Source organism: Musa acuminata, chromosome BXJ3-3 (genome assembly GCF_036884655.1).
Source record: "Musa acuminata AAA Group cultivar baxijiao chromosome BXJ3-3, Cavendish_Baxijiao_AAA, whole genome shotgun sequence".
Lineage (NCBI taxonomy): Eukaryota > Viridiplantae > Streptophyta > Magnoliopsida > Zingiberales > Musaceae > Musa > Musa acuminata.
The window spans coordinates 32,987,237-33,002,784 of NC_088351.1; the positions used below are offsets into that span (position 1 = coordinate 32,987,237).

The window sequence follows — 15,548 nt, forward strand, 5'->3', positions numbered from 1 at the left end:
TTTTATATTTCCAAGGGGGAGTAAACATTGAATCTTGGATTTTGATGATAAAACCAATTGATAGTAGTTATGATTTAATCTACGTTTTAAGTGATGCAGAAAGCTTCGATCATGATGAGACAATTAAAGCAAGAAGAATCATGTTGGGCCGAATAAAAAATATGTCAGAAGATTGGACGTCGAGTCAAAGGATCGATCGGTGTATCGACAGAAGGCTTTGGGTCATGGATTCGGACATCGGGCCAAGAAGAAAGGATACTGTGCTAAGGATATCGGAGTTACGGAGGTCAACTGACCGATTGGACAATAGGCCACAAGAGAGGACGATGCACTGAATAATCGGACGAAGCATCGATGGACCAATGACATGCCGGACAACATGATTCAAGCTTAGTAATAATTGTCTAGATCGAAGTATATTTTTATGTGTGCGGGATTAACTACGATAGTAAGGCATAAAGCAAAATGAAGTCCCGGAGTCAAGAACGTAATTTCGTTGGAAGTTCAAGAGTTTATCGGAAGCCAGACGTTCGTCAGAAGTTTTGCAGGAACTAACCGAGAAGTCCAGGAGCTTGCCAAAGAAGCTCGTCGAAACTCACCAAGAAGATTTTTATGAAGTCCAGGAGCTTGCCGGGAGTCTGCTGGAACATTGCCGAGAGATCATCGAAAGTTCGTTGGAAGCTCGTCGGAAGATTGCCGGATGCTCGCCGGAAGAAACCTAGATTTACGGACTTGTTTAGCTTAGTAGATATCTTAAATTTCATAATTAGTATATAATTAGAATTGGAATTGGGTCAACCCAATTATGGGCTAGTTGAGCCTATGTAAGGACTGTGTTGGGCCCAATGAAAGGTCCAAATAGTGACCCAAGAGGTGGCATCATCGTGGCACAATCTTCGAGACTATGTCAGGCGGTGGTACCGTCCAGACATAGTCTCCGAGAGATTATCAAGCGGTGGTACCACCAGTTTGGGTGGTGGTACTGCCTAGTGGTAGGGTGTCAGGCGATGGTACCGTAGGCAGTGGATCGCTCAATGTAGTGTCAGTGTTAGACTAACACTGGTGATGGTACCGCCCAGCACAAGCGATGGTACCGCCCGTACCTAAGAAACCCAGGATGAGATATTTTTAGGCTCCAAGTTTGAATCAACTTGAGGCCTATAAATACCCCTCTCGTCCATGATTAAAATACATAAGTATTGAGAGTGAAAATGAAAGAAAATACTATTGCAATCTTGTGTGAATTCCTCTCAAAGTTCTAAGTGTTAGAATAGTTTGAGAGACGAGTAAGTCGTGATGTAAGGGTCATCTCCTAAATCCGGTAAAAGGAGAATCGAACTATAAAAGGTGGTTGGTCTTCGCTTATTAAAGGAAGATCGATAGTGGATGCCGATGGTCTCGACGGAGAAAGAATCGGGAGTGAATGTAAGTCATGACGATCGAACCATTATAAACTCAGTTTGTATTTACTTTGAGCAATTTACTTTTATAGCAAATTGTCTCTCCTCTTTACTGTGCTTTTACTACGCCTACACTCGCATACGCTTTCAAGTTAACATATTCCGAAATCGATTTTAATTACACGAAGAGATTTTTCAAAACCGACATGATTGCCGACTCGTTCCTAATAATAACCTCCTCGATTATTATTATTATTATTATTTTTGCTATTCTATGATACTATGGGTGATTTTTATAATGCTTAGATATAGTTAATTAAATATGCTGGTTTTGAATGCTAGCTTTTCTTAGTAAAACTAGATATCATAAGAGGAATAATAATTTTTTTACATGAGAAGTACATTTTTGGCATCATGTTTGAGATAAGTTACTATACTTCAAGTTTTAGAAATTAATAATGCAGATAACATATATCAAATCATGTAAATATTATGTTCAATATTTTTGTTGATTCTTGGATTATTCTTTTGGTAGGAGAGACTTCCCCCTCACCTAACTTGTTCTTACAATAAGTAGTTGAATCATTATTCTTTTAAGATTTAGTCTCATTAGGAAGAAGCTAAAACAAATATGATAGATAGTGAAGCAATTTTAACTAGGAAGGTAGAAGAGAAAATAAAGTGAATGAGTTGTTCAAGCATATGATAGCCCAAAGTGCTTAAGTACTCATTGTAGCAGTTGAAATCACACAGATTCCTCCAATAATGAGGAACATTAGAAAACAAGGCAACCATTTGGGACCTTCATTGATGTGTACTCTTGACCTGTTTTCATTGTTTTTTGTGTCTTCTCCCTCAATATTTATCTACCAAAGTTGATGTTGGTTGGTCAATGTTGCGTAGGACTACTCTCTATATTGTATGCACCTCACTCACTCACATGCAACCTCACTGTTCCAGCTTTTGGCACCCTCCCATGTTTGGTGCTTTGTCCAAACCTTGGGTCCCAACTCCCTCCTTTTGATTCCTTTTCTCTGTGTTCGTTTCCACATCATGTCAATCACTTTATAGATGTTAGGAGCCACACTACTTCGTGTTTCAAGAAGAGAAGCCTTTTGGTGATTGCTACTCTGTAAATTGAGTTATCAAGATTTGGATCTTCAAATTGATTTTTAGTTTACAAGAATGAGTTTGTGTGGGTGAAGAAGATTTTTGACAATAGAAAGAAAGAATCGAAATTTTTATGGCTGTTCCTCTTTTGCTTCTACGTTTAGTCTCTTCTGCTTCGATCATGAGCACAGTTTGGAGCTCCAGAGTGACTTTGAGTCGGGAGAGAGACTCTGACAAGATGGCACGCTTTTAGAGACGATTAAGATGTGACGGACAACAGTAGCAAACCTTTGGCTCGATGCAAGAAGATGATGTCCCTAATGGATGAGTCCGTCTCAAACTCTTCGTATAATAAATAGCTTAAGACGCTATACCAATATATAACACATAATTATTATGAAAAAAAATTCATATATAAGTATAATCGATGATAATAATAAAATAGTATTAATACAAAATCTAAATCCGATGATATCAAAGTAGAAATTAAAAGATTATGATAAATCATCATTTGTTATCATCGATAAGAAATTATTTGTTTTGGATGAATTCATATATTTTTATCAAATTTGAAGATAATTATGTCACTTATAAGATTTTAGTTCACTTACTCTAAAATTAAAAGGAGGGATCGTGAGACCAAGAGTCTCCGAGCATTCATTCATTGATAAGTATGTTTAATCTTATATTATTTGGAAAGTAAGAAAATTAAAATTTTATAAGCATCTTGATCATACTCTATCATGTGTTTTTGGGCCATACACGAGTGGACAAAATTATATGACCAAATCTAAAACAAAAAATTTCTCATAAACTCTCACGATCACATCGATAATGGTAAATAATAACTTATTATATTGTATTAAATTTACCAAAATACTCACATATTTATAGGCCTAATATTATACTTTAAATTATGATAAAATTATCTTATCTTATCATATCATATTCATGTTTATTTTATTATATTAATCGTCACAATTGTTATTGTTCTTCGGTCCTAATTCTTAGTCTTACATATAAAAATAAAAATAGATTAAATTACAATTTGACCTATTTTCCTTTCAATTATCAATTCACTCTAAAGATTTGACTTGCCGCCCTCTTATTCATAAGGGTAGGCTAAATTACAGTTTGACTAATATTCTTTTTAATTTTTTGACTCATTGTTTCTTAATTCTTCTTCATTTGTAAGGGTAAATTAAACTGTATTTTTCTCACTTTCTTTTCAAACTTTGACACAATCTAAAAGATTATTATCAAATAATCACTTGAGTTTTTTTTTAATGTTACAATTTTAAATCACATAAGTCCAAGTCAAATCGATCGTGATTAATTACATGAGATCAAACACCATGTTAAACTCAATTTAAATGAATAGCAGATTGTATGACAAAAGATATAGATATATATATATATATACAAGAAGATTAGCTCAATGATAATTGAACAAAATGCCAATTAAGAGTTCTATACAACAAATATTTTTCATGGAACAATCACTTAAGTGAAATGACATGCAAACTTCGACAACTTTATGGGCTCAATCTTGCAATATACAAAGATGAGATGTAAACACTAAGTTGTATGTAATTGATGGATGAACACTTCAAGTGACTTGATGTGAAAAAAACTAAGGGCCCGATTTGGATCTTATTGTGGCCCAAAATTAGGTGTGGAACTCATCGAGATACTGTTCTTATACTAGTCTAGGAATGAGTCGTGCAATTCGATACATATATAAGTTCAAATCTCTGGATCTTAGCCTATCATTTAAGCTATACGTTCCTTGATTTTGATTGATAAAGGTAGATATAAATCTCATCTGAGATCATTAATTTGTAATTTTCATGGAATATAACATCTTTTTATTCACTTCGATTATTAATTAGAGACATTTATCAGCAACAAAGTTCCAGAAAATTATTACCTTAGAATATTTATCTTTGTCCAAAAACTATTATGTTTTTCTCATTTTTCATCTTACATTCTATGTATATTTATGGACACCTCTCTTACAATATTTATCTTATGTCAACATAAAGCAGTGAAAGAGCCACTTACCATTTATATCGATGGCTCTTTTGTCGTTCAGCAATCATATCGATGTCGATGTAGATGATGGTGATCATCGTAATGTCTATGATGAAAATAGTAATTGCCTCACCGTTGACTTATTGAGTGGATTGCTTGACCCAAATATAAAGTAATCGAATTAGCGTCGACCTAATAACTATCTCATTGTTGACCCAATATTTGCTGTTGTATCAATTTCGACATAAGCATGAAAAAGAGGAGATGGGGCTCGTTGGAGGAATTTTGTTTGTCGCGATTATCGTCGACCAAAAAGAAAAACTCTAAAAAGCTGATAGGCAATTAGTTATGTCATCGTACCTATTATCGACATAGTTACCGAGTAGTCCTCACTTCTTGTTATCATTTTTCTTATCCATAACAGTCACTCGTGGCTCCTAACGGTGTCATCGTCCACCACCACCGATGCTATCTGCCACTATCAACGTTATCCGTCACTACTAATTAAGACGTTAAAATATTTTTATATTTTCGATGATGTGAGGGTAAATAGATTTAGATGCTTTACTTTCTAATTATAGATATATCAATGTAATTTTTAAAAATATAAGAATCAAAATACTAAAGATAATTAATTACTGAGTTAACATGTAATTAGCTAAAAAAAAATAGTGGCCAATGTAGTGTCCGCTCCTGTAATGCCTGCTTGCAAGTTGCAGCAATGTGGTGGGAGGAACATTAAAAGGAGCACTAGCAAATGCATTCTCCCATTCATTCATTGTAGGAGGAGCAACTATTATGAAATGCCACCAACCAGCCCCAGTGAATGCCTTGATGCAGCTACCATCAGTTGTGGTGTTGAGTACTCTATGTTCCACATCATCATTCCTACACCTGCACTTTAGTCACTTTCAGCTCAATCATGTTGTCCATGAAAAGATATCTTTCATGATGGGCTGTTATTTTTGTGGAGGGATATGTAGATTTGACTTTGTTGTCACTTAGAGAGAGAGAGAGAGAGAGAGAGAGATGCACCAACCCTGGCTAGCTTATCAAAAGCATGATCCTTCACCATGCACATGAATTGAGACAACACTAAGCTGGTCCTGGCTGTAGGGCACTTGGCATGAGAAGTTATTGATGCATTGTGTCCATTACCCTGTGGCCATCTTTGTGGCCACTCCTGGTGATTGGGAGTCTCTTATGTTCCTCCATTGTTTCTGCTCTAAGCCTCTTTCACTCTGTGTAAACTTGCACAGGTATATATATATAGAGTTCAAAATAAGTATATACATAATATATATAATATAAATATGATATATGTGGAGGATCATGATATGTGATATGATGTATCAAAATTTGCAAGGGCAAACTAAGCTATTTTTCTTTTGCAAGGATTGATATGTAAAAAGCCTTTTATTTGTTTATTTATTCTATAGGTATTTATGGGACCAATGAATAAGTTTCATATTACCTCCTTAGCTCTTCAAACACTCATCTGAATGGGTCAATGTCACAATTTGGATTGAAATGATATGTGAAATTAGGAGAGGATGTTGATGTATTATCAAGATGATAGATCAAATTAACTCAAGGATGAGGTATGAGAGGGTGAATCAATCACTATCCTAACCAAGTAGCTTTAGCTCTCGATTCCCACCCATTCAAAACTTGTCATTGGAGGGTGAGTACTATATCTTACAAAAGAAAATCCGAAAAATCATAGCCACCATCATTCATTCAAATATCATTATTATTTAAATTTTGATTTACAGAGAATTGAGTACCAACAATTTTTATGAAACTGAAATCTAAAGCCACCTAAGTAAGCAAATATGAATTTTTTTCCAATTCAGGTATGTATTTAAGGTCAAGCTCACCCCATATCTGATTAAAGGGAATCCAACATTGTTTAAGTAGGCAAGAAATCTGATCCATTGCCTTACTAGTCGAATATTATTCTTTTTTTTTTCTTTTTCCATCATGTACTCTTTGGTAAATTCTAGTTTAAAGTGTCTAATGGATGGTTGTGTAATCCAAATCTATGCATGGATGTTGAGAATTGTCAGATTTGTTCACTGATAATTAGGTAAACTAATCTTTCATGACAGTTATTAGCTGAGCCAAGGTAAGGTTGTCACAAGAATCATCACATATTTAGGTAAAAGTTGGTTGTTTGTTGATTATGACCACCACTAATGTCTCATTTACTCTCCAAGAAAAAAAGTCCACTGTCTTTTATTTCCATAGTAGAATTGTGATTTGATTCCTATTATGTGCACTCTGTGTTTCCTCCCATTGTTATGAACTTATGATGTATAATTGGTCTTGTATTCCTTTTATGACCTTATTCTCTCTAGATCAAGGGGTTTGATACCCCTTCTCAAAAAAAAGGATAAGGAAAAAGACCTCATGGAGCATCTTAATGCCATATATATGGACAAAGAGCAAGAGTGATTTTGGTGTGATATGAAGTTGATCTTTCCATCAATTGGTCTTATCATTTCTTGGAACTCATAGAGCACTTCAATCAATTTTAGGAGTGGCAATTGGAGTTTGGCAAGACAATGGTTGATTGCAATGGCCACACAGTGTAGGAAATATTTCCCTACTTTCTACTTGTTTAAGTAATGTGCAACCAATATGGAAAAAAAGGCTACAATATGGTCAGTAGACAGGATTAATGCATCATTATCTTATGGCAAACTTCCCAAAAATTGTGACAAGATCATCAATGGAATTTAGAATCCTGAGCAAACCATGATATGATAATTTAGGTCCAAAGGATGATCAAGAATTGTTCCCCTAGTTTTTTTTATATTGGCTAATAATGCATGCCTACATGATACAAGAGTTCTTGAACAAGGGACCTAATTTTCCAGTTGCTATCATTTATTACACCTAATCTTGACATGGAAATAAAAGCAAGGCAAACACTTGAAAGAACCACATGTTGATTGCAGACATGACAGCAGAAGGTTAGATGGTCCATAAATTCTAGGAGAAGATGACTCTCCTATTATATTCTATTACTGCATAATGCATGTGTGGAGAAGCTGGTGAGTACCAAAATATAGCTCAAAACAGGGTTTTGGTCTCATCACCTCCCATTAATTTAATATGCCTGGCCATTCCCTCTCAATATTATTTAATTAACTACTACAGATTAAAATATGGTTTTATCACAGCCTCTTTGGTTGCTTTTCTGTATCCAAATTGTGGATACAGAGTTTCTGGTGATCATCTGAAGTTAATCTCCACTTCTCTGCTTTAGAGATCATGAGTAAAGGCTTTTTCTTCATCTACATCAAGAAGAAGAAGAAGAAGAAGAAGAGGATATGGTGGTTGTGTTGTGTGATGTCAGTGGGTCACCAACCTCCAACCAACAACAACCTTCCCTTTCCAAATGCATTAAATCTGACAATGAAGACAATATATGATCAAGTTGGGTGGTGGTGAGGTAGGTTCCTCATGGACCCCCTCCTGCTTGAATGATTGTTTGGTGCAGCATGCAAGGAGGGAATGCTTGAGTGGGGGCTTTTGCCCACCGGTGACTGAGGCAATCTAACCTTAACCGATATGATTGGCTATGAACATTTGGTTCATCAACATTTGTTCTTCTCCTCCCCTTCATTCCTATCCTAACAAATGATGCTAGCTTGATGTTTTGAACACAGATGATCAGTTTATTGCCCTTCTTCCAATGGTCTATAGAATCTAAGAACATGTTGGAGATCGGGACTTGCTTGGCAGCTGCATGCCTCACTGGTTTGCAGACCCAAATGGTAACACAAACAGATGAGCTGAGCGTAAGCTGGCCCTGATGCCGGCGTCGCAGCCTCGGCTGCTGGAGGTTTCGGAGAACCGCCATGGAGGCTTATGGTGAGGTCGAGGTTGAGGTCGGGGCAGCGCTCTTCGTCCATGCTCGTGACACTGCTGTGCCCGTCCTCGGCCATGTCGTTCGGCTTCACGGCTTCGTCGGCTGCCATGGGAATGCCTTGCCGCTGAGAAGGAACGCCGCCGATGGGAAGGTGAGTCTTCGGGTCGAGCCCGCGACTGATGAGCTTGCGCTTGATGTGGGTGTTCCAGTAGTTCTTGATCTCGTTGTCCGTCCTCCCCGGTAGGCGCCCGGCGATCAGAGACCACCTGAAACCACAAGACATTGGCATCGTAAGAAGGAGGACACGCAAGAGAAGTGTAGCAGCAACAGCAGCAGCTGATACGTACTTGTTTCCGAGCAAGCCATGCAGCTTAATGATGAGCTCGTCGTCTTCCTCGGTGAAGTTGCCGCGCTTGAGGCCAGGCCGCAGGTAGTTGATCCACCGAAGGCGGCAGCTCTTGCCGCAACGAAGGAGACCTGAGAACCAAACCATCCATCAGCACCCAACTCCACCCTCTAACTCATAACCTGCGACATTAGGACTCAACAGACCTGCAGCTTTGGGGAGCGACCTCCAGCATCCTTCGCCATGAGCCTTGATGTAGGCGACCAGCCGTTGGTCCTCTTCCTTCGTCCATGCTCCCTTGTTGGTGTGAGCCTTCTCGCAACAAGGCGACCTGCCCATTGCGATGTCAGGAGATGAAGAAAGATGCCAATTCTTGATCTGCTTCTTTTGTTGTTGTTGCTGTGGTCTGTGTGTATATATACGAGAGGGAAGGAGAGGCTGTGGGAACTCTCCCTATTGACTCGATCCACTACTTGTTGATCCATTGACCGAGTTGGTGCAAAGATGGTTGATAGAAGGTAGGTAGCCTCCATGTTTGCAGTGGTGTTTCAACTCTCTGATCCCCCACCGACAGATCTACACCATTAAGAACTCTTCCCACCTCTCAAACAACCCCATGGTCTCCTGCTCTTGTTTAACCTCAAGCTTAATCATGTCAGAGTTGGGAAGAATATATGGTATTGTTTAACCTGAAGCATTTTCCACGGAAGGGTAAAACCTCATGTCCTTGGTGCCTTTCTTGACATGCTTGGTCTGTTGCAGATGATTCTTGCATGTTTGTACTTGCTGCAGAGGTTATCCTGTTGGATCTATCCATGGACAGATCAGAAAGCTGAGAAATAATTGGTTGGTGGGTGATGCATGTGCTTGGATTTGCCCTATGCAACCACTCCAATCCAGGTTATTATGTTTCATCTACAGACATCAATGTCTCTAAAAATAACTCTGCACAAAATGATGTAATAATCCAAGCTTCAACAATAATGCTGCACATCATAATGTTGCAAGTACCTAATGAGATTTTATAGATCAGCAGTAATCAAGATTATGTTAATTATTTGACTCACAAGCTTGTTTCACTAATTCAGAAAGATTGAGCATACTACCGATTCATTCCATGAAAATTGAACCGAAAAATACAGGAGATGTTAATAAAACTGACAGCATATTCTTGCTTTCTGATCAGTGATTAATTGATGAACAAGCAGATAACTATTTGCTTTGTTTGAAGACCATAACTTGAATAGCTCAATTACTAACTCAGGATACTAGATAGACTGGAAAAGAGTCCTTAAAACAATAAGGAAGAGTTGTGCATGCTCTGTTGATTATGTGATGTAATGTCTCCAGATTGAAGTTGGCAAAAAAGTCTTGCTGATGTTTAATGTTGTGGAGCTGATCATTTGCATTTCCTAACTGTTCCTACCTACCTGTGAGGGCAATACAAACATGGCAAAGTCAATAAGCTACCAACCCATCTTCCCTGCTGCTCCCTGCTCATGTTCATGGTGTCTTCGTAGGTTATTTATGTATTAACATTGACATCTATCTAACTAAAAGTAGTTGCGCCTATGAACCATTGCTATCAGTCATGGCTGATTCTGCAGCCATTAGTCAGGAGCTATATGATGAACTACATGTTTCTTATTCAGCATATAAACTAGACTGCATATCTTTAGCATCTAGCTGAACTTGTAGGCTTTATCATCTCCAACTAATATTAGTTTAGCAATTCGTAATTTTGTCGGTATGCATGTTATCAATGACTTTACATCTATTAGATATGCTTGATTAGTTAGTTCACATGGCACATCCTTAGTCAAGGTTAATTTTAGTGTTAAATCTGCAAAATCTTGAACAATACCTAATCAAAGAAGAAACTTCTTTTCTGAACCTGTCATAATCATTCTATTGACTGCAGAATATAGTAAACAACAGTTTCATGAAAAAAATTCTCCCAGGTCACTGTGGCTGATGAAATTAATTGAGATCAAGAAGAATACAAAGCCATCAGGTTGATTCAAGTCAACTGATTAAATTTGAAGATTTTGGATAAATAATTTTGGTAGCTAGGTTGTCTTATAAACTTTTGTGTTGGTAATATAAAGATGATTCAAACAATAAGTACTTGTACTATTTCTTGAGAATGATTTAAGAATGTAATCCATTTTCATATTTGTCATGATACTATGTTAGATTTTGCCTCCGAAAGGAAAAAAAAAAAAAGATTCATGGACTTGATGGAAGAAAAATGTCATTATAAACAGAGCAGGAGAATACATGTCAGTCTGTCAAAGCCAAAATCATAGACCCATATTACCTTCCTGCAGCCTTCTTTACAAGAGCTTCTAATTTTTGATGAACAAATCTATAATATGAACAAAAGTAATGTCAGAGTTCCTTATTTTTTCCTAACAGTATGAGATTGATAGGCAACACTGCTCTCATTCATTCCTTTTCATTGGAATGAAATTGCTGTTTGGGAAACTATAAATTGCATGAGAGGAAAATTCCATATTAACATTCATGTATCATAGTGATATGGAGAGTAATAGTTTGGATTGACCTCAACATGGGAGCTCGACTGTTAGATTGAAATCTTCATGATTTACCACACTTCAACCACAAGATCCTACAAACTTGGACACAAGAAGGAACCATGTAACAAGTCAAAAGCTGATGAAGATTGAAAAGACATTGCATGTATGTTAGTCCTTTACAGAATTCAGCCAAACTGAGACTAATAAGATCCAACATATGAGCCAACAGGGCCTCAATCCTATTATTCTTTAAGAGGTCATATCATTCTTGTGGTACATCATCTACTATCTAAATCCAATCAGAAATATAGATTACATGTTACTGGTCACTTGTCCTACCAAGGAATATGCTGCTGATATGCAACTACAGTGAACCTAATATTGGATGGCCTACCAGTTTAGTTTGATACATGATCTCATTATTTCTTTAAATTTTCCACCAAACTGTGTTCTTTTAGACTGCAACAAATATAAACTTGATCAAGGCTATCCACAACCTCCTAAACCTACCATTAGGTTGTTCATCCTAACTTTGATTCCCTCAACAACCAAAGGTTATTGTAATGATGCCTTGAGACACCTGCTTATCTGTGATTAGAGTATTATGTATAGTTGGTGGCTGCATTCATAGGCTTATGATGGATTGCCTTCCAACCCTCTTGGCTTCATTTGTCATTTAGTTTGATCAATTCATAAACAATCAATTCCAATGAAGTTGGAACTCATTAAAGTAAAAATAGAGAAAAGGAATTGTTTGTTTTCAGGAAAATCATTATGAAGCAATTAGATGAATTGCACATAGTGGCAAGTTTAGCAGTTTCAAGCAATACTGCTCATGTTGATCATACTATCTGATTGTTATCCCTTTTATAATCTTATCACAATCTATTTGACCCTTTTTATAGACCTCAATTGCAAGAAAAAAAAAGATAATATAGAAATAAAAAATTATAATTAAGAAATGACGTTTGAGATTTATTTGGAAAATAATCTTCCCATGATAGATTGGTAGATATTTTCTTGTCCTTAATCAAAATTAAGTTTTAATTTCTTTCATTTTTTTCTATATTTACTTCCTTTTTCCTTTCCCTTAGGAAACTAAATTAGAAATATTATAGTTGTTGGTCCTCTAAACTAATAAAAAATATTCACATAAGAAATAAGTTAAATTGGTCCCAAATCACACATAGCATCCAACAGATTTGTTATTGTCTAAGTGTGAAATATTGTCATTGTAGTTTGGTTTCTTGAAATTGCTCTTTGACAGGTTTGCTTCCTTTTGTATGGTTGCATTGATTACTGAAATAATTGGTGGATTGCACATTCACTTTGCATCATTTGGTTTCTTTTATGTCAACACAGTCTCTGAAACTTGTAATCTGTCTCTTGATAACATTGCCTGTTGAGTAAAGTGAATGTCTTGACATACGCATCTTTTTGTGGCATCAGTTGCTCTTCTCTGTTTGTTTTCACCAAAAGATTCATTCATTCATCAGTGAACAGATAACTAAAAGGACTCAGAATGAAATGATAATTATCAGAAGTGACAAATAGCAGTAAAACCATCAAAAAGTTCCTTCTTTTTCCTTCTCTTGTTCAGAGTGAAATTTCTTTTTCTTGCTCCAAAATTGGTCTTTACCAATTTTGCGTACCCTGTTTCATGTTTCAGCAATCTCTTCGGGGCAATAAGAAATGCAGTTTTAACACTTATTTCTCCTAAGATTGCTAGAACAACTTCTTTTAATTCAAGCTTTCAGTGTGGGATGAGGCTGTCATGTCGAATACTTCTGAGACTTCAGTCAATTGCTTTGTTTAGTTTCAGGTTAAGAGTGTGCATACAATGAGTAAAAGGCCGCCTTTTCAGAGTAACTCTTCCACTGATGTCAACTGAAAAAGCTGGGAAGCTAATTGGTGCAAGAATTCCATTGCGGACCCACTTAAAGTGAGATTGCGTCCGTACATGGTTGACCCACAAAATCTTTGTCTGAGTTATGTGGCATTGAAGTTTCTTGGTAACTGTGATGTCATGGAGAGAAGACAAATTCGTGCTTTTAAGAGCCCACTCATACTCCCAAATGCCAAATCTTTTGCTCTAAGGAAAGTCGACAGGTTCCCAAGAAGCTTCTGATCTTGAATCATTGATTGATCGGAGATAAAGGGAAACACAGTGTGTTGGAACAAGACACCTTCAACTGTTGTATCATCATGTTTAGGCCAATGGCTAATAGCAAGATCTTACTCGTGGACTACAACAACTCCTCGGATCGCGATTTCTTTCATCTTGGAGAGTTGGTTATGTCCCCATTGGTGACGGGGAAATGATCTTGGAGCTTAAGCTAAACCAGAGCCAATGTGTTCGGTCATGTCCACGGTGGTGGCAAGGACGGTGGTTGAGCAGCGAGTATATATAGTTGTTATTGCTTTTGTCATCGACTGTTCGATCTTATAACATCGAAAGCTGGGCCTCGTGCTGTCCCACTATATCAGCCGCCGTGGGCTGATGGCCTCACGAGCGTTTTGGGTGTGAAGCGGGGTTGAAAAGGTGGCGAAGGCGTTCCGTTTGTCCACTTGCTTTGCCCGACGGCTCGAAGCACAGTGTATCCTTTGGCCGAGGAAGCCCGAGGAGCGGCTGTCAACGGCTTAGGAGAAGACCGGATCCTTGACCCTATTCGCTGCAAAAGACGAGTTCTTTGCCCCGTATTCCGTCGCTCGGTGATTTGTGGAGTCTTTTAAAGTTTCCTTCACCGAAATCTTGAATTTTTCTTATCTCTGTCATAGATTTGGCCCTTGGTAGGTTTTTGGCCACATAGGGAAGGAGATTGAGGTGTAAAGTTATCAGAAGATGGGATCTTGGGCGGCGTGAATGTAGCTGTTTAAGGATACGGTGGCGAGTTTTTGTACTTCATTTGTGCGGCCACTTTTATTGGTTGTTTCCGGAGCTTTCTCGTGAATGCCTTTTGCACGTTAGTGCTTCAATATTTGGGATCGAAGTTCCATTTTCGAGTCGTTTTATGCTCTCCGAGCATGGATTTGCTAAAATCTAAGACTTCTGAGCTTATAATTTTCCCTGGCGGCGCTAAGGTTGGTTAAGGGTTCGAATTCGTTGATCCATCTCACTGTTTGCTGGGTTTTTCTTGGACATTTTGGGGTTTCTTCTTCGATTAGAGCTTGGTGCATGTATGTGTTACTGGGTAGGAAACATGATCGTTTCTGGGTAGTAATTCAGGTTCCAATGTGAGGTATTCTCAAATATGGAGTTTTTGGTTTTTGTTTGTGTTATCAAAGCCTTTTCTCTGCTATTCCTTCCGTATAATTAGTAGGGAACAAATGGTGATTCCATCCAGATGTATGAGTTCCTACTCAGCAAGCGCACAGTCACTGGTCTTCCTTTTAAGTATTGAAGTACTCTGCCCAGCAAAAGTGGCTTCGATGGAGATGACAGAGCATAGGTTGACAGATGATCAAGGATGTAAGGAAGACAAGGTGAATAGAATGTTGTCTGGACAGGGAATTGATACATTGGCCAGAGATGGTTTGGATGGCTCAAAGCAAGAGCAATACATATTATGGAGGTCTTTAATGTAACTGGCGCTGGCGAATCGCACAGTCATAATGTCACTTCGGACACTGTGAATTTCCAAAAGGATGAAAGCAGCCAATCAAAATCATTAGCCCCTCCGAATTATGAGAGTTCAATTCTGACTAGTTATTTGTCCATTAAACGTTCATCTGGTGAATGTTCGCAGCTTGCATGTATTTATTCCAGGGAAGTTAGTGGACCTGGGTGCTTTCTAGATGACTCCTCTTCTGGTGCTGTTTCAGATCCTTGCAATGTTCGTGCGAAGCAGATGAAGTTATCTTCTCTTGAGCAACAAACTTATATGAATGTTGATCAAGAATGTGGTCTGTCTTCCACTGTTGATGACTTGACTGACCTGAGTCATTCACAAAGTTCTTTAAGTGTGCCCATGTAGCATCAACAGCAATCAACATGCCTTATGGTTGAAACTTGTGGTCCAAGTATCATATGAAGTTACCATCTCTCTAAAACCTGAGAAGAAACTGATGGTAGTGATGACATTGCTATGGATGTTGATTGCAAAAGTCAAGACATGAGAGGGGATAAGTTACTTAGTGAAGCTAAATCTGTTGCTTCCCCTGTTTCCCAAGAGAGCTTCACTTCAGGACTTTTGATGGTGGCTGCCACTCCTGTGGAGGCACAAGGTGTGCCTCTATAT

The 15,548-nt window shown here is 37.8% G+C and overlaps 1 protein-coding gene and 1 long non-coding RNA gene across 2 annotated transcripts; one reads left to right on the forward strand and one right to left on the reverse strand.

The window, feature by feature from the left end:
- Positions 1-7,864: 7,864 nt before the first annotated feature.
- Positions 7,865-9,109, reverse strand: LOC135633416 (myb-related protein 308-like). Its single transcript, XM_065142841.1, has 3 exons — positions 8,977-9,109; positions 8,772-8,901; positions 7,865-8,690 (listed from the first exon to the last, which is right to left on the reverse strand). The coding sequence occupies exons 1-3, from the start codon at positions 9,107-9,109 to the stop codon at positions 8,231-8,233; spliced, it is 723 nt and encodes a 240-aa protein (XP_064998913.1). The 3' UTR covers positions 7,865-8,230.
- On the forward strand, positions 8,436-9,492 carry LOC135633417 (uncharacterized). Its single transcript, XR_010495002.1, has 2 exons — positions 8,436-8,575; positions 8,669-9,492. It is a non-coding gene; the product is annotated as an uncharacterized LOC135633417 (long non-coding RNA).
- The last annotated feature ends 6,056 nt before the right edge of the window (positions 9,493-15,548 follow it).